Source organism: Tuber melanosporum (genome assembly GCF_000151645.1).
Source record: "Tuber melanosporum whole genome shotgun sequence assembly, scaffold_1, strain Mel28".
Taxonomy (NCBI): Eukaryota; Fungi; Ascomycota; class Pezizomycetes; order Pezizales; family Tuberaceae; genus Tuber; species Tuber melanosporum.
In genome coordinates this window covers 2,322,113-2,344,630 of record NW_003298755.1, presented here as the reverse complement: position 1 = coordinate 2,344,630, position 22,518 = coordinate 2,322,113, and the positions used below count along the sequence as shown (strand labels likewise).

Here is a 22,518-nt window from a genome sequence, read left to right as displayed (position 1 = left end):
GTCCATTCTGCTGGGTGCAACCTGGTTGTCTCTTCTCTTTCGTTGATATCCCGTGCATGCCCATATTCTCCCGCTCATCCCCCCCCTCCTCCAATAATCCTTCTTCCTCTATTCATTCCTCGGGTTGTACCGTTCTCCTCACTATCGCCATTCTCTTCAATTCCTCTTGTGCATTCTCGAGAGCGGGTGTTCGTCCATTGCGTTGCGTTGCGATATAGTGTTGTAAGGATAGTACTGGTACACGCACGCCTTGGGATCTACCACTTGTGCAGCGACAACGACGACGACTACGACTGCGTCTACGAACAACGATAACTGCAAGCTCCCGGCTGTTCTTTAGTCGTGGGCACTTTAGAACCCACAGGTCAGCCAAACCCATCTTGCATCCCAACACAACCCAGCACAACCGCTTCACCGATTACGAGCTAGGGTGATCTTTCTGCTACTCAGGTAGGTTTTCTCTTCAGCTGCTTGTTATTATTGCTACAAGGGAGGAAGAAGGAAAGAGAGGGCCCTTGCTAGCGATGACCAAAGCAGCTTATAATCTGATGTACTAAATATCTAATAAAAATAATTAGACACCTCCTTCTCGTGGTATAGTTCATCTGCTGCTGCTGCTGTTCACCGATCAAATCCATCACAGCATTGAAACGTCCTTAGATATCTCACTCGTGGAATGACAGCAATATCTCGGAATCACGAGTAGAAATGACCATGGACGAAACTGACTTTTCCACTCAACATTCAAGTATCTACATTGCGCCTTTGCGAATAGAGAAGACGTCAAAACCGAAGAGAAGCTTGAGCAATGCATCGAGAAAGTCTCGACCAAGGAGCCAACCGCATTCCCGGAGTCAATCTGCGAGCACATATTCACACACCTCCTCCCACCAGCAGATAACACCCCCTCCAACGCCCAATACTTCTCAGGATTCGCTGGCGCAAGGTCCTGGGAAAGAACCGGCGCCACCTTTTCAGCCTTTCCTAAGAGCTTTTTATGAATTCCATCCGAACTTCTCAGCAGATTCATCTACGGTAACATTACCATTGAATCTGGGGGATGTGATTCTCGTGCATTCGGTTCATACCAATGGCTGGGCAGATGGGACTATGCTTAGCTCCGGAGCTCGGGGATGGCTACCTACTAACTACTGCGACGAGTTTGACCCCGAACAGATTAGGCCTTTGCTGAAAGCTTGCGCTGTGCTTTTCGACAAGTTCAGAGGTGGTTCCGCTGGGGGATTACGTGCTAGCCAGGTTGCTGTGACAAGTGTAGTGGCTGGTGTCCGGCATCTTTTAGTGAGTTTGTAGATTTTTCCCGGTTATAAACGGATGAATGGATTGTCGTTCGTTTGAAACGGGAAACTCATGTTTTGGTCATTTGGTTATTTACTGACCATTATCTTTAGGAGACAACCGAATGTTTAACCCGTGAAGCATCCAATGTCAAATCCAACGACGGCATTCGGAGAACTCGAAAGGTATTGTTGACCGAACTGTCTGCTTTGGTCAAGACAGCCAAGCGACTTCCTGGGCATTCGGAATATAGTTCGGCCAAGCCTACGACCGAAGATGTCACTGATGAGATGATTTTAAGATGTTTTAAAATTGTGGTGCGGGGTGTAAGATTTCTTGATATCTGGAACCAGCGCCATAACCTACAGAATAATTTTAGTCTGGAGGAAGCGGGGGCCGCTCAAGGGGAGGATGCAGATGACCATGTGCCACCCACACCCCCGGCTGACTCGACAACTCATAGCATGGCGGGCGCAAACTCTGTACGTGGGGACCAGACACCGGAAGGCAACACCGAAGGCCACGACACTAGATCGCGTTCTTCGAGTGTAAGTCATAGTGTAAGTCATTATCGGGGTTCGCAACTCATTTCGCCTCCCCAACCGCAAGACTCTCACCCATTGCCGTCGACTCCTTATTCGCAGACACCCCGTGCAGGTAGCCCATCGTCACCTGACAGGGAAATTTTTGGAAGCCAGTTACAACCTGCATATGCATTGGCTCGTCTCAATGTTACGCATGATGTTCTTTTGTCATATCTTGGGTCGTATATCGGTAGACTTTATCACGAGGCTCGGTTTACTCCACAACTCCAACTTACGCAGCAAGAGTCGGTTAGGGCAGCGCGTGAGTTGTTAGCAATTGTGGAGGCGGTGGAAGCAAGAGATCCTAAAGCCGCGGCCTTAGTATTTGCGAAAGAGGCCATGGATGCCAGAATATCGGCGCTGATTTCCGCTGCGAAAGAGGTTGTGTCCGGATGTGGAAAGCTGGAAGAAGTAGATGAAGAAGGAATTATGATACCTGATAGTGGGAAGAAATTGGTTGACGCGGCAACGGGCTGTGTTAGAGGAGCTGGTGAATGTGTCGCAAAGTCGAAATTCGTTATTGAAAAAATAGGGGACTTCGAGTTACATTTAGGACCGTTTGATATAGGTCTTGGAATTACGACCCCGGAAGGAAAACTTATTGACGACGCAATTGGGCTTTCCGCATCCGCAAAGGCAGAGCTAGAAAGGCAATTGATGCCCCCGCCGCCCACACCAGAGAAAATTCCGCCGAGACCCCCTCCAAAAGAGGACCCACTTGATGAAAAACCACTTCCGACACTTCCTGTTTCGGAGCTTGAAGTTGAACGTCCCACAGCGGATACAACAATGGCCGAATCGAATCCCGCTTTTTCTACAATCGTTCCTGGCAGTCCGAGTGCATCTTTACCACGAAGATCATCGTCTGCATCTGTTATTGCTCCTCTTCCTCAACTTACCCCATTATTAGCGCAATATGACAATGTCAGTGAAACCGCTCAGAAGCGCGATGTGGACTCAAAGACATTGCTTCAAAAGAGTATTAGGGCTGACAGCATTGGGGCTTCCTCAATAACTACTGCTGATTATACAATTTCTAGCAGCGTACGAGGTTCCGAGCTAAGCATGACCTCGACCAGGGCAACTACCCCGGAGCCCGTTTCCTCCACCAGTATTTCTACCCCATTGCTCAGTCTCGATCTTACCCTGGTGGGAAGTCAAATATCTCTAGAGAGTGGATCAGGAAGTGAGATTTTGGTACCCGGGAAACAAGTTTTTGAAGACTTGACATTCAACAGGGACGGTCAGATTACAGGAGGAACCCTTCCGGCCCTTGTTGAACGGCTTACAGTCCATGATTCGACTCCCGATGCTGTTTTCGTCGCCACGTTTTATCTTACTTTCCGCCTTTTTACGACACCGAAGGAGTTTGCGCAATCCTTGGTTGATCGTTTCGATTCTGTGGGAGATAGTACTACCGGAGCTGCACCCGTGCGCCTCCGTGTCTATAACGTCTTCAAGGGGTGGCTTGAATCGCATTGGAGGAAGAACGTTGATGATGAGGGTTTGGAGACTATTACTTCGTTCGCCGAAGGTAAATTGAAGGCCATCTTGCCAGCGGCGGGGAAACGCCTTGAAGAGTTGGCTGAGAAAGTGTCTTCAACTGACGGTCCCCTTGTACCCCGTCTGGTTTCTGGCATTGGAAAGGCTACTACGGCTACAACCCAATATACCCTCCCCGAAACTCCTATCCAACCCCCCGTTGTCACCAGGAATCAACTTTCGCTTCTCCGAAGTGCCCTCACTGGTGGGCCCAACCCAACCGTACTCGATTTCGATCCTTCGGAACTCGCAAGGCAGCTGACTTTGAAGGAATCCAAGATGTTTTGCTCTATTCTTCCGGAAGAGCTTTTGGCTCAAGAGTGGACCAAGAAGAGGGGATCATTGGCTATTAACGTTCTTTCTATGTCTTCTTTATCGACGGACCTCGCCAATCTTGTTGCTGAGACTATTCTGGATGCCACTGATCCCAAGCGCAGAGCCATCCTCATCAAGCATTGGATCAAGGTTGCCGATCGTTGCTTAGAGTTGAACAACTACGACTCCCTAATGGCTATCATGTGCACCTTGAACACATCGACTATCGGACGTCTTAAGAGAACGTGGGAGCTAGTCTCGTATAAGACCAAATTGGTTCTTGATCACCTCCGAGCAGTCATTGATGTCTCAAAAAACCACGCTGTTCTCCGTGCAAGGCTACGCGGCCATGTTCCCCCATGTTTGCCTTTCCTGGGAACATACTTGACCGATGTAAGTCCACCAATTAGCTTTATGTTCCTCTATCCTTACTAATGCTTTCTCCCTCAGTTGACCTTCATCGATGTTGGAAATCCGTCAAAGCGGCCTGTTTCTGAAGGTTCGACCAAGCAGCTCATCAATTTTGACAAGCACGTCAAGACTGCCCGTATCATCTCTGAGCTTCAGCGATTCCAAATTCCTTATAGGATTGCCGAGGTGCCTGAGATGCAAGAGTGGATCGATGCACAGATCGACAGAGTACATAACTCAAAAACGGCAGACGTTCAACATCTCTACCGCCGCTCCCTCCTCCTCGAACCCCGTGAGACTCAGCCAAGACCCGCGCCTGTCGAGCCTTCCACACCCGCCGCTGTTGCACCGAAGGAATCCCAGAAGATCGATCTATTTAGTTGGGCACATGCTTTCAAAGTGCCTACGTCTGCGACCTGAGGAATAACGTTTTTGTAAATCTTCTCGTCCGCGCGCCATTATTCGATTGCTGGGAGCCGGCACTGTCCGGACTTGTGATTTTGGGCAGCCAGCTTGCTCTAGATGCTTATTGATGTTTGTGTTTTCAGCACCGGGTTCACGGTGTTTTTCATACTCTTGCTTTCGACATGTTTATAGGATTCGACCTAGGTTCTTCAACTTTCCGAACTTCATTTTTTGTTCTCTTTGTACCATCATACGTTGCTTGGCTGTTTGATTTTTTTGTGCTTCATGGCGTTTACGAGTTTCATTTGGCATCATAGTGTCTGGGGGTTCTGTTTCTTTTCTTTTGAGCGGAACGGAGCAACGCATTGGGCTTTTTACTGTTTTATATTTTTACTCAACATTTTTCGGTTCCAGATACGCCATCGAAGTGGCTCCGGGCAACAGCTTGCGTATCTGTCCCCTTTAGAGGTTTATTTCTTCCAACCTCGAGATCCCAATTGATACCCTTCGCCTTTCTCTTCTCGCTCGGTTTGTTGTTTGCTCATCTCGCTTTCTTCTCTGTGTATGTATACTTTGGTCCTAAGTTCTTAGCGCCCTAGTTTCGCCCAAATTCACCCACTGAATACGAACCTAGGTATTTCAGCGTTTTCCCTTTCACCTTTCTAGCCCCCCCCGGAAGATTCTTCTCGTTTCTTGTACCTTTTGTTTTCGCTGTATGATTTTCTTCCTCTTTTTTTTCTCTCGGCATGGTTGGGTTGGAACTGGATGGGATTTTCTCACAAAAATAAAAATATCAAAGAGGGAAAGATTGGCTCGCGCCTACTCGCTAAGGACGGGAAAGGATGGAAAAATGTAACCATGTATTTCGCTATTTGTCTTTTTCCTATGATATTCTTTCATTCTCTTGTCTTGTCATTGGCGATATCAAGGGGTGTTTTTTCTTCTTCTCATTTTTCCCGTTCAAGTTTGCGAACCGGAGTGTGCTGTATTTTGTATGGAAAAGTTTGCATAAGAGATATGGTGGTTTGTGGAGTTGCAGACGGATGGATATTGGAAATGAGGGCCATGCTTTTTTTTCTTTCAGGAGTTTAAGTTAGTCATTTGAAAGTCAAGGTTTTCTTCATGATGTCCTCATGCGAATCTGCAATGGTGAGAACGGAATCTAGCGTGGGTAGTCAATAGCTGCTCGTGTGAATTTTCCCGGGGATGAGAGTTGGGTTGGATTGTTAGCCAGACCACAGTACAATGCTTGTGGATTAGTAGTTGCCATTTAAAGTTGATTATTCTTGTATCATAATAAATTATTATTCGCTGTTTTCTTTTTTTTCGTGGTGACCCTGGTTATCATACGAGATATCCTAAAACATGACAGTGCTGTGCTTGACACCTTGGGGGCATAAATAAAATGAGTTAGAACTGAGCTTATTATTTGTTATTGTATCGATTGGTGTGGAAGTGACTTGAGATTTGAACGGGGCTCTGTATAATAAAGCTATGATACCATGATACCATACAGGGAAAGGTCTACGAGTACCTCCGACTTGACCAGCATCTCTCCGTATGATAGGTATTGGTGTCTACCGGTGGGGGCTGAAGATGTGAGCTCCTGGTGTGAAAAGGCCATCAAATGAGAAACATTTTGATCTAGTACTTTGTGGTAGCCCATAGGTAAAGTAAATTATCCCCGCGTATGATACAGTATTATTTTCAGTAGTCCAATTCACTAAACAGTTTCTTCCTTGGGATGCTCGGGCGGCGTGCCACCCCGTGGATGTGACGTAAGCTACCCAAGGGCGCAAAACTGTGGTACTCGTACAACTTCAATGATCACCCCCACCACCAGTAGCGATTTGAATGGTGATATTCAGGGTCTTGGATTGCCTGAAGCACGATGGATAGCTAGGATCCCAATATGGTTGGATGATATTCAGCTCTTGGCGCACACTAAGGGAGAAGAGCCTTCAGCTCGCAAACTTCTGGCTGGGAGTAATTTACGGTAGTCTATGGAGATCAGACACTCCTTGCCAGTACACTATGATAGTTGCAGCTGGGCTAGAGGCGTGTCTTAGGATATGATTGAAACTTTGTGTGTGCACGGTTTTTCGTGCTTGATGGGCCCCAGCGCAATGCCTTCCCGTCGGAAGACCCGGGTCTCTGACGGTACCGTCAGCGCAGCCAGTGAGTGAACAAGTGACCCTGCTCCCCCCACTGGGTGAGACACCCTCCCGTTGTAATAACTGTACGGGCAGTCTGCTTCTCTCCCCTCTTCATCTTCATCCCCCCCTCGTCCCCTGTCTCACTTCTATCCCTCCCTTCTCCGCTTCAACGATACCATTACACCCCTGTGCTGTGTCCGTGGTATCGCCGCTTCAGTGCTGTTCCTACTGCTGCGGTAGTCTGTCCAGTTGCATCCTTTTTGGGTTCTCATCAATTACGTCGTGTAACAAGGACATAGCCCACGCTACCCCAGACCGATCACCTGCATACATATCGTGCACAAACTCCATCCCAACCAGACGGTCAACACATCTCTCACCTTCCTCTTTACCCCCTCCTCGTCCTCTACCCTCCCGCCCGATTCCCTTCTTCTAAACAAGGCACAAAGCTTTAAAACGTGAACAACAACGATGAGCCGCCGTTCTCCGCCTCCGGGCTCATCGGCTCGCTCAACATTCAATAGGCTCAGGGACTCTATGCCAGATAGGTTCAACACCATACAGAACAAAATTGAGAGCAAAATAGCCTGGGTTCCGGATAAGCTATCCCAGGTCCCGGACAAGCTGTCTCAAGTTCCCGACAAACTCTCCCAGGTCCCGGATAAGTTCCAAGACTTCCGGCGCGAGACATACAATCAGCTACCCGGAAGCATTTCCCCGCCTCCGGCAGCAAAGGCACCGGAAGAAGGGGATCCCAAATATGATCACGCCCTAGCCGGGTTGGCCGCGAAGATTCTCTACAGGGCTGGTGCCTGTCCGGTTAGTGGCGGGCCGCTGTTAGTTCTCTGTGCGGCTAGTTTTCCGGACACTAGACAGGTGGATTATAACGAGCTATTGCCATACGTGCTGAGTATTCTACCCGGAGACGACGAGCTCGGCGAGGAGAGTGATGGTGGCGGATATTCTGTTGTGTTTTTCGCCGGTGGTGGCAGTGCCAACGTTGGCGGCAAAGAAGGAGGGGTGAATGCGGGAAAAGGGAATAGACCATCTTGGGCGTGGACGTTACAGGCTTATCATCTGGTACGTTCGTTCCGGGCTCAAACTTGTGAGGGCCACAAAGCACTTACGGATGAAACAGTTAGGGAGAGCCTTGAAGAAGAGAATTCGAAAGCTATGGGTTGTTCATGAAAGGGCGTGGGTTAGGGTCATCTTGGAAGTAATGGCGGGGGTGGTATCCGTCAAGTTCAGGGAGAAGGTCGTTCACCGTATGTGAAACTCCTAATCCCACATTTCTATATCTACTACCACATATAAGTTGTCCTGATTTCTAACTTTTGGCCGCCGGAATTGTTTGTTTTGCGTTATAGTAAACACCCTCACCGATCTGGCAAACCATATCGACATTACCCAACTTCACATCCCTCCGGCGGTGTACCTACATGATCGAAAGCTTGCCGCAACAATCTCAATTCCGGACCCCCCCCCTCCAATATTTGGGTGCCCACCCTTCCATACCGCTGCCAACCCACCACGAGTTGGCGAAAACATGCCACTTCCACAAGTCTTGGTAGATACTGCGCGTTATTTGAGATCACAGTGCTTATGTGTGGAAGGACTTTTCCGAGTGACTCCGTCCCAGGCCCTGCTCGATGTCGTCCGGGAAGCGTATGACCGCAGGCAATATATCAAATGGGATGAGTGGGGTCCACATATGGCAGCAGCTTTAGTTAAGCTATATTACCGCTCCCTTCCAGAGCCTCTTGTCCCGGTGAGGTTCTACCAGGATTTGATATCATTCGAAGAGGCGGGGCTTGGTGATGAAAAGGCATTCCTGAAGGTGAAGGATCTGCTAGAGGATGGCTTACCCAAGAGCAGTAGAGTCCTTCTATTGCGGCATCTATTGCCTTTGCTCGCGCTGGTTGCACAGAATTCGGCGGTAAACAAGATGAGTCCAATCAATTTGGCCGTTTGCGTCGCGCCAAGTTTATTAAAGTCGGATGATATGATGGCTGATGCAAAAGCTTGTAATGGCTTGAGGACTTTTATCCAAATAGCTATCGAGAGGATCGAAGAGCTGGCGCCGGAGCTGCCAAATAGGGGCGGCCCGGTACGTCGTAGCAGCGGGAGCAGCTCAAGCTTGATCGAGGTGCCGCCGCCCTCGGGGTCTCCCCCACCGTATTCGATGGGTAGTATGCAGCCTGTTCAGAGGAAAAGGCTTCCGGGTATCATGGGCACGAAGGAAATGGAGGGCGGAATGACCGCTCGGAAACCGGTCTCCGGCAGTGCTTCTAGTTCGGTCACACATCTCCCCCCAACTAGCGAACCGGATGAGAGGCAATTGATTGAACCCGAAGAGCAAAGGGAAGATACAAAACGCTCTCCCACTCCAGGACTCTCGGCCGATGAGGAACTCCCCCGGAGGGGCTCCGCTCCGTCAATCCCCACAAAATCGAGTGAAGGGGCACTACAGAGGAAAGCATCATTCCAGAGTTTTACAAACAACCCACCCGAAATAGGTCCGAAACCCCCAACCCTCACACCGTCATCTTTGATCCCCGACCCATCATCACCATCACCCCACCTTTCTACATCATCATCCCCTATTACGAAGCCACCGCGTGTAATACGCCGTGCAGCTTCTTCCACATTCCCCTCGTCATCACTGCGCTCCTCGTCGTTTTCATCCCCATCCGTCGCCGATATCGCCAACTCGCTAAATCAATCCCAGGTACAGAAGAACGTCCAGCTCAAGAGCCGGACACCACCGCCCCCGACTATGCAGAGGGCGAAAACTGAGGTTGGAAGTATGAAGGGACGAGGTAAAGTTGTCGAGGAGTTGAGGGCTTTGTACGAGGAACGGGCCAAAGGTGTTGAAGTGCTTGTTAGAAACACACCTAGCAGGCTTAAGGGGAGGGGGGGGCAGTGATCCAAGTCGGTTGGGCTAAGATGGCATGAGCGAACGATGGATTGGTGTTTTCAGTTTGGTCTGTTTTACTTTTTCTTTTTATGCCTTAATATCCCCGTCTCAAGCGTTCATGATCGCGATGCACTGCAAATTGTGTGATATGGTGTTTGATGGTGGCGGTAGGATTGCAGTTCATGCGGAGGTAATGAGAATCTGGAAGAGGGAGACGGGGTGGTTATGCACTCTTTTATTATGTTTAGCTACTGCTCACTTGTGATTCGTCGGCGTGCACGGTCTGTTCGAGTTTCTACCCTGTTATTAGTAGAGGGTTTTGCGAGTTTGTTCGTTTAGTGGTCCAATGCGGGTGCTTTCTAACTTTTCTCGAACTACTTTTACTTTTCGTTTGCGATTTTATGAGAACGGAGGGGATGCTAGTATGGGAGCAGCGACCCGGGGGAGTATCTAAGGAGGTGATATTGTGGAACAGCTGGTAGAATACAGTTGCTGCTCTTACTCTACCACGCTCGCGGCCCGAGGCGGACTATCATGGTAAATACACGCACTGCAACCGCCGGGTGAGATGTTGTGATCGCGCAGAGGAGTTTGGAAATATGATACAGTAGTTCCAGAGCCAGGTATCGACTCAAGTAGATCTTTTCAACTACGTAGAAGTATGATATGATATCGCCGGGCGAAGGCGACCGATACCCATATATACACCCGAGAAGTGCCCAAGATAACCCCAACCCCGAGCAAAAGCGAGAGTTCTCGAAAGGGGCCCACTCCCCCTCCCTCATTTCCGTGCTCGCAGCGGGTATTGTCTAGTAACGCTGTCAAGAGGGGAGGACAACCGTAATTGCCGGCCGCATGGGGAGTGGGGTCGGGGTAGGTTGAATTTTCGGTTGATACTATGTATACTACGGCGTAGGTATGATATGATAATATTATGGACGGGTATTCCCCCTCCCCCCTCTGGGATCTCTAGCGTCGTGAGGGTTTTGGTAGGGGAGGGCGTTGGATGGGGTCACGTGGGATCACTCGTTGCACTTGTCTGGGTTTGGTTTGGCGTCGTGGTGGTGGGATAAATCCTCAAGGGAAGTCGACCTATATGTATAACGTCAACTCCAAAACCAACCCCACAAATATAAGTAAATATGACACGTGAAGGGAGAAACCTCACTCGCAAAGATGAGGAGGAGGTACGAATATCATAGAGATCCCGCCCATGATACGCACTCTAGACACCGAAAAAGTCCTCGAAGTCATCCCACACAACATGATCGTGATACAGGAGATGCGGTGGACGTCCATATCTCCCACCGTCAAAGAAGTTGTATCATACCACCCCACACAGGTCCCCCCAGCCGGCGGTGCAAACCAGTCATCGTGAGTCCTCCTGTTATGCCGATTTTTCTCTCCAACGGCACATGGATCGATACGGTACGTCGATACCCCGCATCCTTGCGGAAAAAAACAACTCAGCAATGAACGCTGATGTACGGTGCGCTATCGATACCCGCCCTCCCAGGTAACTATCTCCCGGACCGCTCGATCCTACTAGGACATTGGAAGATTCTTGAATGCGGGTCGATGCGCCATCAGAAAATCCAGCGTGAGAGCAGGTGTAGTCAAGGCCTATTAGCGCGCTTCCGGTCATGCTAGGGAGGTAAGTGGTTGCGGTGTGGTTGGGATGATCTATGACCTGAGTTGGCATTCTGGGGGCGTCCTCCGCAGACTTGGAGGTCGGATATATCTTTGGCGGATATGGCGGTGGCGAGGGCAGTAATAGCTAGCAGCACAACGGATGAGGAGCTCCATGGTTGGTGCGGGTGGGGTGGATAGATGAGGCACCATACCGGTAAACCTGTTCGAAGAACATGATCGAGAAGGGGGGTCAAATAGGTTGTTGTCTTATTAAATTAATACCGCACGGTATCGTATCCTAACATACGATACAAGTATTCTGCTCACGATAAGACCAAGGCAACTTTCACAAGAGAGATATAGCCAATCGAGATACAATATAAGTTGGTGCCAAACTCAAAAGGTGCGATTGTTTTCACTGACCACCTCGTTCAACCCCTATCCAAGACACTCCATGTGAGTGCCTAGGAAATATAAAATGAGATTGATATGAGTGCCCATTTCTCCGGGTTTTCTAATTACCCCCAGAATCTCAAATATGATAGAATGTACTGCGTTCGAGAAAAGGTGCCAGTTCGACTTGGCTCAGAAGGACAATAAGTCCGCTGGCCGAGGAGACAAAAGGCAAGTTAATGTACTGTCTGGATAACTTTGGTCTCCTCCTCCGTTGCCGGAGATGCAGGAGCGACACCACTGCACACATTGTTGTTATCATCATGAGCCAGTGGGTTTGTGTTTCTGAACGAATTGGCATAAGAAACCATGCTTTCCCCAACGGCTATCACTGATCTCTCAGTCACCGGGGCACACCTTAGCTTTGCCGTCCTGATGGTAATTCACTATCAACCTCGGATACCCGGAAACATGACCGAGTACAACCACACTGCCGACCTTTCAATGGACCCATAAATTGGATCTGTTGCTCATGTCTATTTCTGCACAGTTTTCGAGCATAGCACAGCGAATTCGTGCAGGAAGGAGTTCGTATCGGTGGGAGTTTGCTCGCTAGTCCGGTACAGCGGGCTAGCCACTCCGCCCCCATCCCAGGCACCGCCGATGTTAACCGTGCTCTCTTCGCGGATCTGCAAGGCTTATCTCCTGTACATGGTCCGCTCGAGTCGCACTGTAGTAGAAACAATCCCTCACGCGCGCCCTGGAGCTCCGGAAATCTCACTAGGTCAGATGCAAGAATTGGCACTCATGTAGGTGATATTTGTCAACCCCGCAGATCCAGATAATTATGATAGGGTCTCTAGGTCTGATTTGAATCCACTAGCTTCGGATGGGGTAGTGGGGCAAATCAAATTTGCAAAGTAAATCTCTCTAAATGCCGGCGAATATGTCTCGAGAGAATGAAGCAATTCCAATTGTACATACCACAAAAGTATGGGGTTCAAACAAAGCGGTTCTCCCTCTATACCGGTATCTCGTCCTCATTTGGTCCCAAACATAAAGAAATATCCAGCACAGGAAGGGCTTTCAGTGATCAGTTGTTCGAGCCCAAGATGTTGCATCTCCGAATGAGCAAATGAGCACGAAGGGGTACCGTGCGGTAGTAAACTGAAAGAGGAATATCATATCATTATCAACTCTCCTTTTTCGATAATGATTACTCACCTTCTCATACATGTGCGAGAACCCAAGGCAGGGCAGGCGTATGCTCGAGTAAGCAACTTCTGTAACTTAGTCTGCAGATCAATCGCTGGATGAAGATCCCCCATTCGAGGGTTTGTTGTATTGAATGCCCCTGGATATGGCACTGTAACCGGTTATAGCCACATATGTTCTCCTGGAGCGTGTAGCAACGTTTTTCGATGATATGTGGCACCGTATTGTAGCGATAATTTGCTTTCTCTCTCGAGCTTCAATCAAACGAGGGGCAGTCTACCGGTGTTCCACCACAACGCAACGGATCAACTCAATGCTGATACCAGCAATTGCGGTATCACGCCTACGCCGCAGGGTGTGATTTGCTGAACCGGGGATCGGCTCTGCTACGATAGCGGAGAGTTACCGACCCAGGGGACAATCCCGACACTGGTATCGGTACTGTACGAGTGTAGTACGGTACTCGTATAGTACCGTAGATCCACCACAGCACTTGTACTCGAGTAGATCCATTGAACCCCATCATCTACGCCCCGCCGGTCCCCCATAAAGCGGAAGCAAGGACATCATTGAATTTTCAATATTAGCGCTGTAAAAAGTTACCAGTTGCGGTATCCGTACCAGCGCAAGCACTTCTATGATCGCAAGTGTGACCTTCTCACTACCGTGCCCACGGTCGCCCAGACCCGTTCTCGGTCTCCTGAGCGCCGTAGCAAATGGGCCCCGCAATGGCGGTTTTTAATACCCTGAAATGCAAGAGCAGAGTGCAGAGCACCTTGCCCACACCACGAGGCATGCCGACAAGCCCAGTTGACACTACCAACCAAAAAATTTACAACTCCATCATCTGCTAGATCTAACTAGAGCATTGCACAGTAGAGTAGCCAGATGTCGGCGGGCTGTCGCTCCCCAGAATACAGGCACCGGTTCTGAAAAGCCCGTGACTAAAATTGTGCCCCCCAATCATCTGTGTGAACCCTCACGGCATGCGAACCGCGGATAATTGATTTCCGAGCGAACCAAGCAAATCTAATCTAACTAGCGTGTACGAGTATTATTGTACGATAATAATCCTGACCGACGGGTTCATGGAGGCGGATAGCAGGGAACAAGTTAGCTAGCTAGGGAAGCATTGAGTTTCCAAAAAAGAAGGCGTTTGTTGAAAGTTTCAGGACGGCATGTTTCAGGTTCGGGATAGGTACCAGTGTTATGCTAGGCTTGGGTAGATCCCATCATACACTCAGCTTTATTAGATGCTCAGGGTGGATTTGCCATTTCAGTGTTCGGGAAACTGTTACAAGCAGTACTGGAACAAAAAGGGGGGTCCGGTGCTGGCATCAATACATTCGGGCACTTAAAATATAATGGTGTCGATGAACATTCTCTGTTGCTGATACCGTACCGGTATTTATTTTACATCTTCGTATCACGAATGCAAGGCTTGTACCGGTACTATGCTGGTGATACCGCTGATCAGCTTAACTTATATTTCTTTTAGACTTTCTCTCTTTCTTTATCAGAAGCCTCAGGACACAACACGGCGCTTGTAGCGAAGTCATCTCGGCGGCTTGAGTTAAAAATAACGCTTTGCCAGAGAACTGTTACAAAGAAGCTCGCTGATCGTAATTCGAGAGGGTAGGGTACGGTAACCTTGGAGATCCCTTTCGGTCTGTCTTTCAGTTCCCTCTCTCTTGCCCCTTGCATTACGCCCCTGTCCCGTTGTGGGTCGTTTTAAGTTTATGCTTACTCTTTAGAGAAAGGGCGTGTATCGGGATGCCGGTAGACTGCACAGCCTCCTTTCTTCATCTTGAGAGGAATCTGGATCATCAAATTAATCTCCATCTTCCCCCCCAAATCTCCTCTCCTTCCCGCGAATTTTAACCTATGATACTTGTACTTGTACTAGTACATTCGAGTTGAACTGGTGGGTCGAGCGTTTCTGTACGAGTAGAGAGCTCTTAGTCCTAAGTTAGTGCTCTAGGAATTGCTGTAGCAGACTTTCATCGCCATAGTGACAGAGGTCTTGGGCGGTTACGGGATCGTTGAAGATCTTGGGGCCCCCTCCCAATACTCGAGTACTCGAATATGTTTGACCGTTTCATCTTGGCGATTTTTTGCATCCAGGAATACCGGTGATGGCCCGCTTCGGGCCTGGCGGATGGAATGGAATGGAACGAAATGGTGTAACCAAAAATTGCACGAGCGGAGCGGGCACATCGGGGCCCGAGGGGGGCAGGCTTTGGAAGGGAGAAGGAACATTTGAACTCGAGCACAATTTTCCTTTCAAATGCAGATCACTCACTCATCCTTCCGTGCTCGTACGGTAATTATACGCAGGAGCCCAGGTTGGCAAGGTACTTTGTATCTATCATTATCAAATCAGGGAGTTCTCCGCCGATCCGCAAGTCCTTCTCGAGCGGTGGACTACCTCTGCTGGGGAAGGCTTCTGTTGAGCGTTTGGAAGAAATTTGCTGGTACCGTACTGGTACTGTATCATTATCGAGAGGTTCGCTTGGGATGTTTGGCGGTGATTGAATGGTCGCAGGCTTTGTCGTGGAAATAAGGCAACCTCCCTTTTTGGCCCCGGCGGCGGTTTGATTTTTGGCCGCTGCCCCTGCCGAGCCAATCACACATAGCGTTCCCCTTACAGATAGCGCTGGGTTGGTTGCGGGAAATTGGGCTGGGTGTGTGTGAGCGCGTGCACAACTGCGCAGCGGTACCATATTTCCATACACCCTCCACCCCTTTTGGCCCTCTTTCCCTTCTTTGGCATATGTCTCAGTTCTTATTGAGGGTCTTGGCTCTCACAGGTATCCCCTTTTTCAAGGACGATTCCTCCCCCCCCTTCCCTTCTTCTTCTCCTTACCCATTCTCCTACAACCCTTCACGACACTCTCTCTTTCTCCTCTTTCATTTTTCCTTCCATTTTTAATTGTTCCCTCATCGTTTCGCCGGGCGTAAGCGGTATACATCAGAGGCGATACACTGTCCTCGTCCGCTGCTACCACAAGCAAACATACTATCACAACATTTAACCTAGTCAGCCCATCGGCATTGCAAAATTCTACTAGTCGCTCTCTAACAGCATATTATTTCACAATCTACAAACATTCAAAATGCGTTTTACTGTTGCATTTCTTGGTGCATTAGGCCTCCTAGGTGGTGTGACCACTGCCATTAACACAATTGAGCTCAAGGGTAGACACTTCATCGATAGCGTAACTAAGAAGGAGTTCTTCGTATGTTGTCCTCAAGTCTTTCAAACGGACACCTATTAGAGTCAGTTTGCTAATTGATACTATATAGATCAAAGGTGTCGATTACCAACCTGGTGGTGCCGCTAATGTCGAAAAGGGAGGAGACCCCCTGACCGATGCTGATAAGTGTGCTCGTGATGTCTTTCTTTTCCAGCAACTCGGTATCAACACAATTCGAGTCTACTCCGTAGATCCCACCCAGGATCACAACGAGTGTATGACAATATTGGCCGCTGCTGGTATATACCTGGTTTTGGATGTCAACACTCCGCTCGAACATCAGCACTTGAACAACGAGGAGCCATGGACTACTTACACTTCCATGTACTCGGAGCACATATTCAGCGTTATGCATGTATTCTCTGGGTATGATAACACATTGGCCTTCTTGGCTGGTAATGAAGTTATCTTCGACCCCACATCCGCTAAGGCATCTCCCAACTATGTCAAGGCTGTTGTGCGTGACATGAAGGCCTACATCACCAATCAGATTCACAGACGAATCCCCGTTGGTTATTCCAACGCCGATGACTTGAGGTTCCGTACTGCTCTTGCTGCTTATCTTGAGTGCGGTGACACTGGATATATTGATTTCTGGGGTGTTAACTCGTAAGTTTCCTCCAGCTTGTATGTAATTGGATATGATTCTAACGTGTTTTGAAGGTATCAATGGTGTGGTAAGAACACCTTCACCGGGTCGGGCTATGACAAACTTGTTGAGGATTATAAGGACTACTCTCTTCCTATCTTCTTCACTGAGTACAACCTCTATCCGCTTTACTATCTTGGAAATTTGAACATTAACGGGTGATCAGGTATGGTTGTAACGAAGTCCGTCCCAGAATCTGGCAGGAGGTCGACGCTCTTTACTCTGAGAAGATGACGGGCGTTTTCTCCGGTGGTTTGGTTTACGAGTTCACCCAGGAGCCCAATGACTATGGTCTCGTTAATATCACTAAGGACGAAGATGCCGTCATCCTCAAGGAGTTTGATTCACTCGGTGACGCGTTCGAGAAGACCCCTAAGGAACCGACCATTCCTTCAGGTTCCAGCAACCCAACGCGCCCGGTTGATTGCCCTGCTGCGAGCAAGTTGACCGGCATTACCGCCAACTTCACTCTTCCCACCACCCAAGGCGCTGAGTATATCAAGAGCGGTGTCGACAAGACCAAGTTCGTGAAGGGAAAATTCGTTACCGGCCCTAAGTTCACCACCACTCACAAAATTACCGACAGTGAGGGTAAAGAGATCACCGAGAAGACTGTCAAAGAGGTCGCTACGTACACTCAGTCTGATATCCCTGATGGTGGCATTGGAATTAACATTGGTGGCGGCACTGGAACTGGTAGTGACTCAGCCAGTGGATCCGGGTCAAGCAGCGGTGACTCCACCAAGAAAAATGGTGCTGGTTCCGCTAAGAGCATGACTTTCGGATGGTCGCTGGGATTGATCACAATTGGGTTCGCCGCCTTATTGTAAAGATTTGTTCGAGTGCCTCTTGTTGTGGTTGTGAAATGATTTCCTTGTTTTTTTTTTTGGTGTTATAACGGGTGGGATATAATCAGCAGGTGGAGGGGAAGTCCTGATCTACCCTTCATCTGTTTTTCGCCGAATCTGTAAGTCAGTCACGTTTGTGATTAAATTGAGCAACAGGAACGGACTTATTTAGAGGTTATTACATATTGTTCTTGCATTTCTTCATGGGCCTTCGGACTGTTTTGATTCGGAGGGCCGGTAGATTGGGTGTCTTTTGTTTCCGCTTTATGATCTTTCGTGCCTTTTTTTTTATACCTTTTTTCTTAGCTCTGCTTGTAGTTGACTGTGCAAAAATCTTTCATATCCCTGTACTGTCGATCATTTGAACGGTTTGCTCGCAAAATAGTTTGGTATTCACATCAAGGCCCTTTATATTGTGGTTTGCTGTGCAGTCAGGTCATAAGGTATATGGTACCGTGCGCGTCAGTTGCGTCTCCTGATGCGTTATATATTGGGGTTGGATAAGTGGAAATCGGCATACATGGGAGGAAACTTGAAACTTGACCGGGGGCCATTTGTAGGGGTTGTTTCAAGTACTTTCGCGGACAGTCTCCTCATACCAGTTGTAAATACGGTACTCAAATCTGGTGTTGCACTCGTGTGCTCTTCAAACTCCATTCCTCCTGCTCACTCCAGCACTGCGGCATTATCATTATCATTAGCATCTTAGCTATCCGTCATTCCTGGGCGTTGCGGCGGGTATGGCAGGAGTGCGGTGCCCGCGTATAATGCTGTAGCAACATCCATGACTGTCATTCTTCCAGCCTTTAGGAACTTCATCCTCATCACCCGCGCTAAAATGCTTCCGCACCGTGCTTGCGATCAATTTGGAATCGGGGAACAGGAAGTGTTTAGAAAATGAATTTTATTGCAATTAAAGAACTTGAAGGGAAAAGGAAACTGAAGGGGAAAGTCATCTAGACCGATGTGGTCTATTTGTATAGGTCCAGCTCAGCATGGCGAAAACCGTGTCCCTGCATTAGTCTGCGGAAAGAATTGACCGTGGTTTCTGAGAGATGGAGGCGAGGATCCAGCTTCCACATACCGCACCGCGCCTTGGTTCGTCATTCTACCCTTTTTGCTTCCCGATAAACTTAACCCCAGAATCGAGAAGTCGTTGGTTCCATCCAATTGGGGAGCGTGGGGAAGGGGGGACTCACCGCTCTCCAACCTTCATTCCATATATTATTATTTTTTCCCGTTGGTCTCACCATTTCTACTCAGGCATCTCCGGTGTCGTCTGATATCCGCATCTCCACGGACCAAGAGGGGGGAGGGGTGAAGCGGAGTGAGCGAGCGAGTGAGTGAGTGAGTGGATGAGTGAGTGACAAACGGTGGAACCCCCAAATGCTGGACAGTGAAGTGAGGCGGGCTTTTTACCGACTTCCCCTCCTTCATGTCAGTCCGTCTTTAGGCTCAAAGGGGGAAAACGAGTTGTAATAGGTATTGTGAATATCTATGACACAGGTGAAATTGTTATTTTAATTCAATTTTGTAGTCTGTATGCGCATACCCTGCATGGCATGTTGGAGTGGTTCCCTTTTTTTTTTTGCTGGTTGTAGGAGGTAGCCGGTTGTGCAACTATTTCCACCATGATCCCATCTGCTGCCTTCCATCTTGCAGGAGGATGTCAAGACCACGGGGTATGCAGGTGGGGTATTTAGCGTTTTGGCTTTATCTGCCACTCCATCCAATTGATTTTCATTTCTACTCTAGACTACTCGAGTATTTCCCCTCTGATCCATGACCAAAACCGTCCTTTCCTCTCCGTTTATCGTTATTTGTCGGTGTCATTGACAGATCCTTATCGCTACGCTCCCATTGGTGGGATCAACGTCCTACACGATCAAAACATCAAATACCAAACTTCTGGGCTCTAGTTCTCTCATCTGAAGCATGTCCCTTGTGTGCCACCTTGCCGATTTTGGACTTTTTTGTTACGTTTTTGATTTCACCCTCCGGGACCGACCGCGCGGAGGAAGGGGGCGACGGGGCTCTGCTCCAGTGCTCACCGTGCTTCCTGTATTTCACCTACCGGTACTTTTTCACCCCACACTCCTACCACGAGATAGAGTACATCCCACCTTCTCCGGGCAGTTATGGAAACCCCAGATGTAACCCAATTCTATTTCCTGGCCCAGTTTACCAGTGCCTTCTCTGATACACTGCAGTACTCGTACAGCTCCTCCACCACCACCAGCTCCACCATCACCACCACACCCTGAGAAATGTTTTGCATTCAGGTTATCGGAGCGTTTTTTCTTTTCTTTCCTCTGAGAAAGAACGCTCCCCGCTCTATCGCAAATCAAAAAAACCTGCATTCGTACCCCGGTAGAGACCGCTAACTCTTGCGTACCCGTGACCTTTCTCTCTTCTCACTTGTTTGATGTTTTATTTGCACACAGCATCCGCAAACAATGTGCTGAGACCATGTCGGCATCTTCAGCGTTATGTATGTCACGCTATTGGAATGCCAGCGCTCTCTTTCTACGAGTAGACTACCGGTAGGATCGGTCCGGCAGGGTTTGCAGTTGAGTTGCTGTCGAGCATTACGCCAAAAGAAATCCCTCTTTGCCCTCTTTGCCCTCTTTGGAATCGCACGATATGATAATTATGATAGTTGTTTTTTCTCCCCCAGTCCTAACCTACGCCCCCCATCCCCCAAAGTACCGCGTTGCGGAGGGCATACCCTGCTTTCTCCCGCTCGTCTTTTGGCCTTCAGGGTTGTGGGGAGTTGTTCTTTCTGCCTTTAAAGGGAGGCCCTTCCCCCCCCCCCCTCTGCGAAGAGCAGCCAGACGTGACGCCTCTAGGTGAAGACTCTCGAGAAAGCAAACCCGTCGAGACTTGCGAATCCTTTATCTACCCCTTCACTTCCGCCCAACCCTACAAACCACTCCCTCCACATACCCCACTTCACAGAAAAAACAAACAAAAGCCTTCCAAACTTCACAACCTCAGATCAGTTAAACTTCAACATGTCCAACCTTGCCCCTGAGCCAGAATTTCAGCAAGCTTATAATGGTGAGGATGTTCTCCGCTAGCTTTTGGCTCTTCGTGGGTTTGCTGTGATAGATCCGTCAATTTCTGACAAACTTTCCTTTTACTAGAGCTCGTTCACTCTCTTGAGGGATCCAAGCTCTTTCTGACCTCTCCGGATCTCAAGGCTGCTTTGCCTGTCGTCTCCGTCCCCGAGCGTGTTATCCAGTTCCGTGTCACTTGGGAGGATGACCAAGGCAATTTCCAAGTCAACCGTGGGTATAGGGTTCAATTCAACTCTGCTCTCGGTCCCTACAAGGGTGGTTTGAGGTTCCACCCCTCCGTCAATCTATCCATCCTCAAATTCTTGGGTTTTGAGCAAATCTTCAAGAATGCGTTGACTGGACGTAAGTTGTTGTCCACCTCCCCTAATAATTAAAGTTTGTTCCAATTAACTCTGTTTTTCCCTTTAGTCAACATGGGTGGTGGTAAGGGAGGGTCCGACTTCGATCCCAAGGGAAAGTCTGACAACGAGATCCGCCGCTTCTGCTACGCTTTTATGCGTGAGCTCTCCAAGCACATTGGTCAATTCACTGATGTTCCGGCTGGTGATATCGGTGTTGGCGGTCGCGAGGTCGGATACCTCTTTGGTGCCTACAAGTCCTACAGGAACCAGTTTGAGGGTGTCTTGACTGGGAAGGGAATCACTTGGGGTGGTTCTTTGATCCGCCCAGAGGCTACTGGTTATGGTCTTGTCTACGTTAGTTCGCCTTTTTCTTCTTCCCCCTTCATCCCCTTATCTTATCGATACTCCTGTTATGACGTATTGGTGAGCAAAGCTGATCGTTGTCAAAAGTATGTTGCTCATATGATTTCTTATAGCTCCGGTGGAAAGGAAACCTTCGCTGGAAAGCGTGTTGCTATTTCTGGTTCTGGAAACGTTGCCCAATACGCTGCCCTTAAGGTCCTCGAGCTTGGAGGAAGGGTCATCTCACTTTCTGACTCCAAGGGTGCTTTGGTTGCCATTGGGGAGGAGGGTTTCAACGAGACCGACATTGAGCTCATTGCCCAGTTGAAGCTCGATAGAAAGTACCTCACCGAGCTCCACGCCGCTGAAGATTCCTTCCAGTCTCGCTTCAAGTACCTTCCTGGCGAGAGACCCTGGTCTCACGTCGACAGGGTCGATGTCGCCCTTCCCTCTGCGACCCAGAACGAAGTCTCCGAGCAGGAAGCTAGAGCCTTGATCGGCAAGGGATGCAAGTTCTTGGCTGAGGGATCCAACATGGGATCTACCCAGGAGGCTATCAACGTTTACGAGGATGATCGTAGATGTCGCAAGGCCGGTGAGTAGCGTTTACTATTTCCCCACTTCTTTTGAACATGTACTAATTTTCTCTAGATGGTCTTTGGTATGGCCCTGCTAAGGCTGCCAACTGTGGTGGTGTTGCTGTCTCTGGTCTTGAGATGGCTCAGAACTCCCAACGTGTCTCCTGGACCTCTGAGCAGGTCGACAGGGAGCTTGCTGGAATTATGGAGAGATGCTTCTGGAATTGCTTGAACACCGCCAAGGAGTACTATGACATTGCCGATGGCGAGCTTCCTTCTCTTGTTGCTGGTGCCAACATTGCTGGTTATGTCAAGGTTGTCAACGCTATGAAAGCACAGGGAGATTGGTGGTAAAACATTTCCTTAACCTCGTTCCTAGTTTTTCCATAGTTTAGTTTAGTTGATTGGGTGTTGGATCTACACTTTTTCCCCCTTCCTTTTTCTATTCTCCTTGTGTCATATTCAGCTGGTCAATTTTCTGGGAGGTGTTGTGCGGTTTTTATGATTCGATGAATTCATTTTTCAGAGAATAAATTACGCAGGGCTTTTTCTCTCGA

At 48.8% G+C, this 22,518-nt stretch overlaps 4 protein-coding genes; all 4 read left to right on the top strand.

Annotated features, from left to right (window-relative positions):
- Positions 1-708: 708 nt before the first annotated feature.
- On the top strand, positions 709-4,568 carry GSTUM_00004025001 (uncharacterized protein; the record flags this gene model as incomplete). The annotated part of the gene is made up of 4 exons (XM_002835184.1): positions 709-1,299; positions 1,410-1,844; positions 1,995-4,130; positions 4,188-4,568. The coding sequence occupies 4 exons, from the start codon at positions 709-711 to the stop codon at positions 4,566-4,568; spliced, it is 3,543 nt and encodes a 1,180-aa protein (XP_002835230.1).
- Positions 4,569-6,833: 2,265 nt separating this feature from the next.
- On the top strand, positions 6,834-9,987 carry GSTUM_00004024001 (uncharacterized protein). XM_002835183.2 has 3 exons: positions 6,834-7,789; positions 7,848-7,974; positions 8,077-9,987. The coding sequence occupies exons 1-3, from the start codon at positions 7,181-7,183 to the stop codon at positions 9,633-9,635; spliced, it is 2,295 nt and encodes a 764-aa protein (XP_002835229.1). The 5' UTR covers positions 6,834-7,180; the 3' UTR covers positions 9,636-9,987.
- Positions 9,988-15,742: 5,755 nt separating this feature from the next.
- Positions 15,743-18,021, top strand: GSTUM_00004023001 (uncharacterized protein). XM_002835182.2 has 4 exons: positions 15,743-16,105; positions 16,173-16,732; positions 16,787-16,882; positions 16,939-18,021. The coding sequence occupies exons 1-4, from the start codon at positions 15,983-15,985 to the stop codon at positions 17,600-17,602; spliced, it is 1,443 nt and encodes a 480-aa protein (XP_002835228.1). The 5' UTR covers positions 15,743-15,982; the 3' UTR covers positions 17,603-18,021.
- A 1,855-nt stretch (positions 18,022-19,876) lies between these two features.
- GSTUM_00004021001 (uncharacterized protein) lies at positions 19,877-22,518 on the top strand. XM_002835181.2 is given in 7 exon segments: positions 19,877-20,680; positions 20,767-21,042; positions 21,109-21,395; positions 21,492-21,763; positions 21,777-21,799; positions 21,853-21,978; positions 22,035-22,518. 7 exon segments carry the CDS (start codon positions 20,635-20,637, stop codon positions 22,313-22,315), a joined length of 1,311 nt encoding a protein of 436 aa, XP_002835227.1. The 5' UTR covers positions 19,877-20,634; the 3' UTR covers positions 22,316-22,518.

Excerpts from the sequence above, each read along its gene's own strand:
- GSTUM_00004024001 (XM_002835183.2), top strand. The coding sequence starts at position 7,181 with ATGAGCCGCCGTTCTCCGCCTCCGGGCTCATCGGCTCGCTCAACATTC. Across the intron at positions 7,790-7,847 it reads CGTTACAGGCTTATCATCTG|TTAGGGAGAGCCTTGAAGAA; the intron begins GTACGTTCGTTC and ends CGGATGAAACAG. Across the intron at positions 7,975-8,076 it reads CAGGGAGAAGGTCGTTCACC|TAAACACCCTCACCGATCTG; the intron begins GTATGTGAAACT and ends TTTGCGTTATAG.
- GSTUM_00004023001 (XM_002835182.2), top strand. The coding sequence starts at position 15,983 with ATGCGTTTTACTGTTGCATTTCTTGGTGCATTAGGCCTCCTAGGTGGT. Across the intron at positions 16,733-16,786 it reads GATTTCTGGGGTGTTAACTC|GTATCAATGGTGTGGTAAGA; the intron begins GTAAGTTTCCTC and ends CGTGTTTTGAAG. Across the intron at positions 16,883-16,938 it reads CTTCCTATCTTCTTCACTGA|GTATGGTTGTAACGAAGTCC; the intron begins GTACAACCTCTA and ends ACGGGTGATCAG.
- GSTUM_00004021001 (XM_002835181.2), top strand. The coding sequence starts at position 20,635 with ATGTCCAACCTTGCCCCTGAGCCAGAATTTCAGCAAGCTTATAATG. Across the intron at positions 20,681-20,766 it reads ATTTCAGCAAGCTTATAATG|AGCTCGTTCACTCTCTTGAG; the intron begins GTGAGGATGTTC and ends TCCTTTTACTAG. Across the intron at positions 21,979-22,034 it reads TCGTAGATGTCGCAAGGCCG|ATGGTCTTTGGTATGGCCCT; the intron begins GTGAGTAGCGTT and ends AATTTTCTCTAG.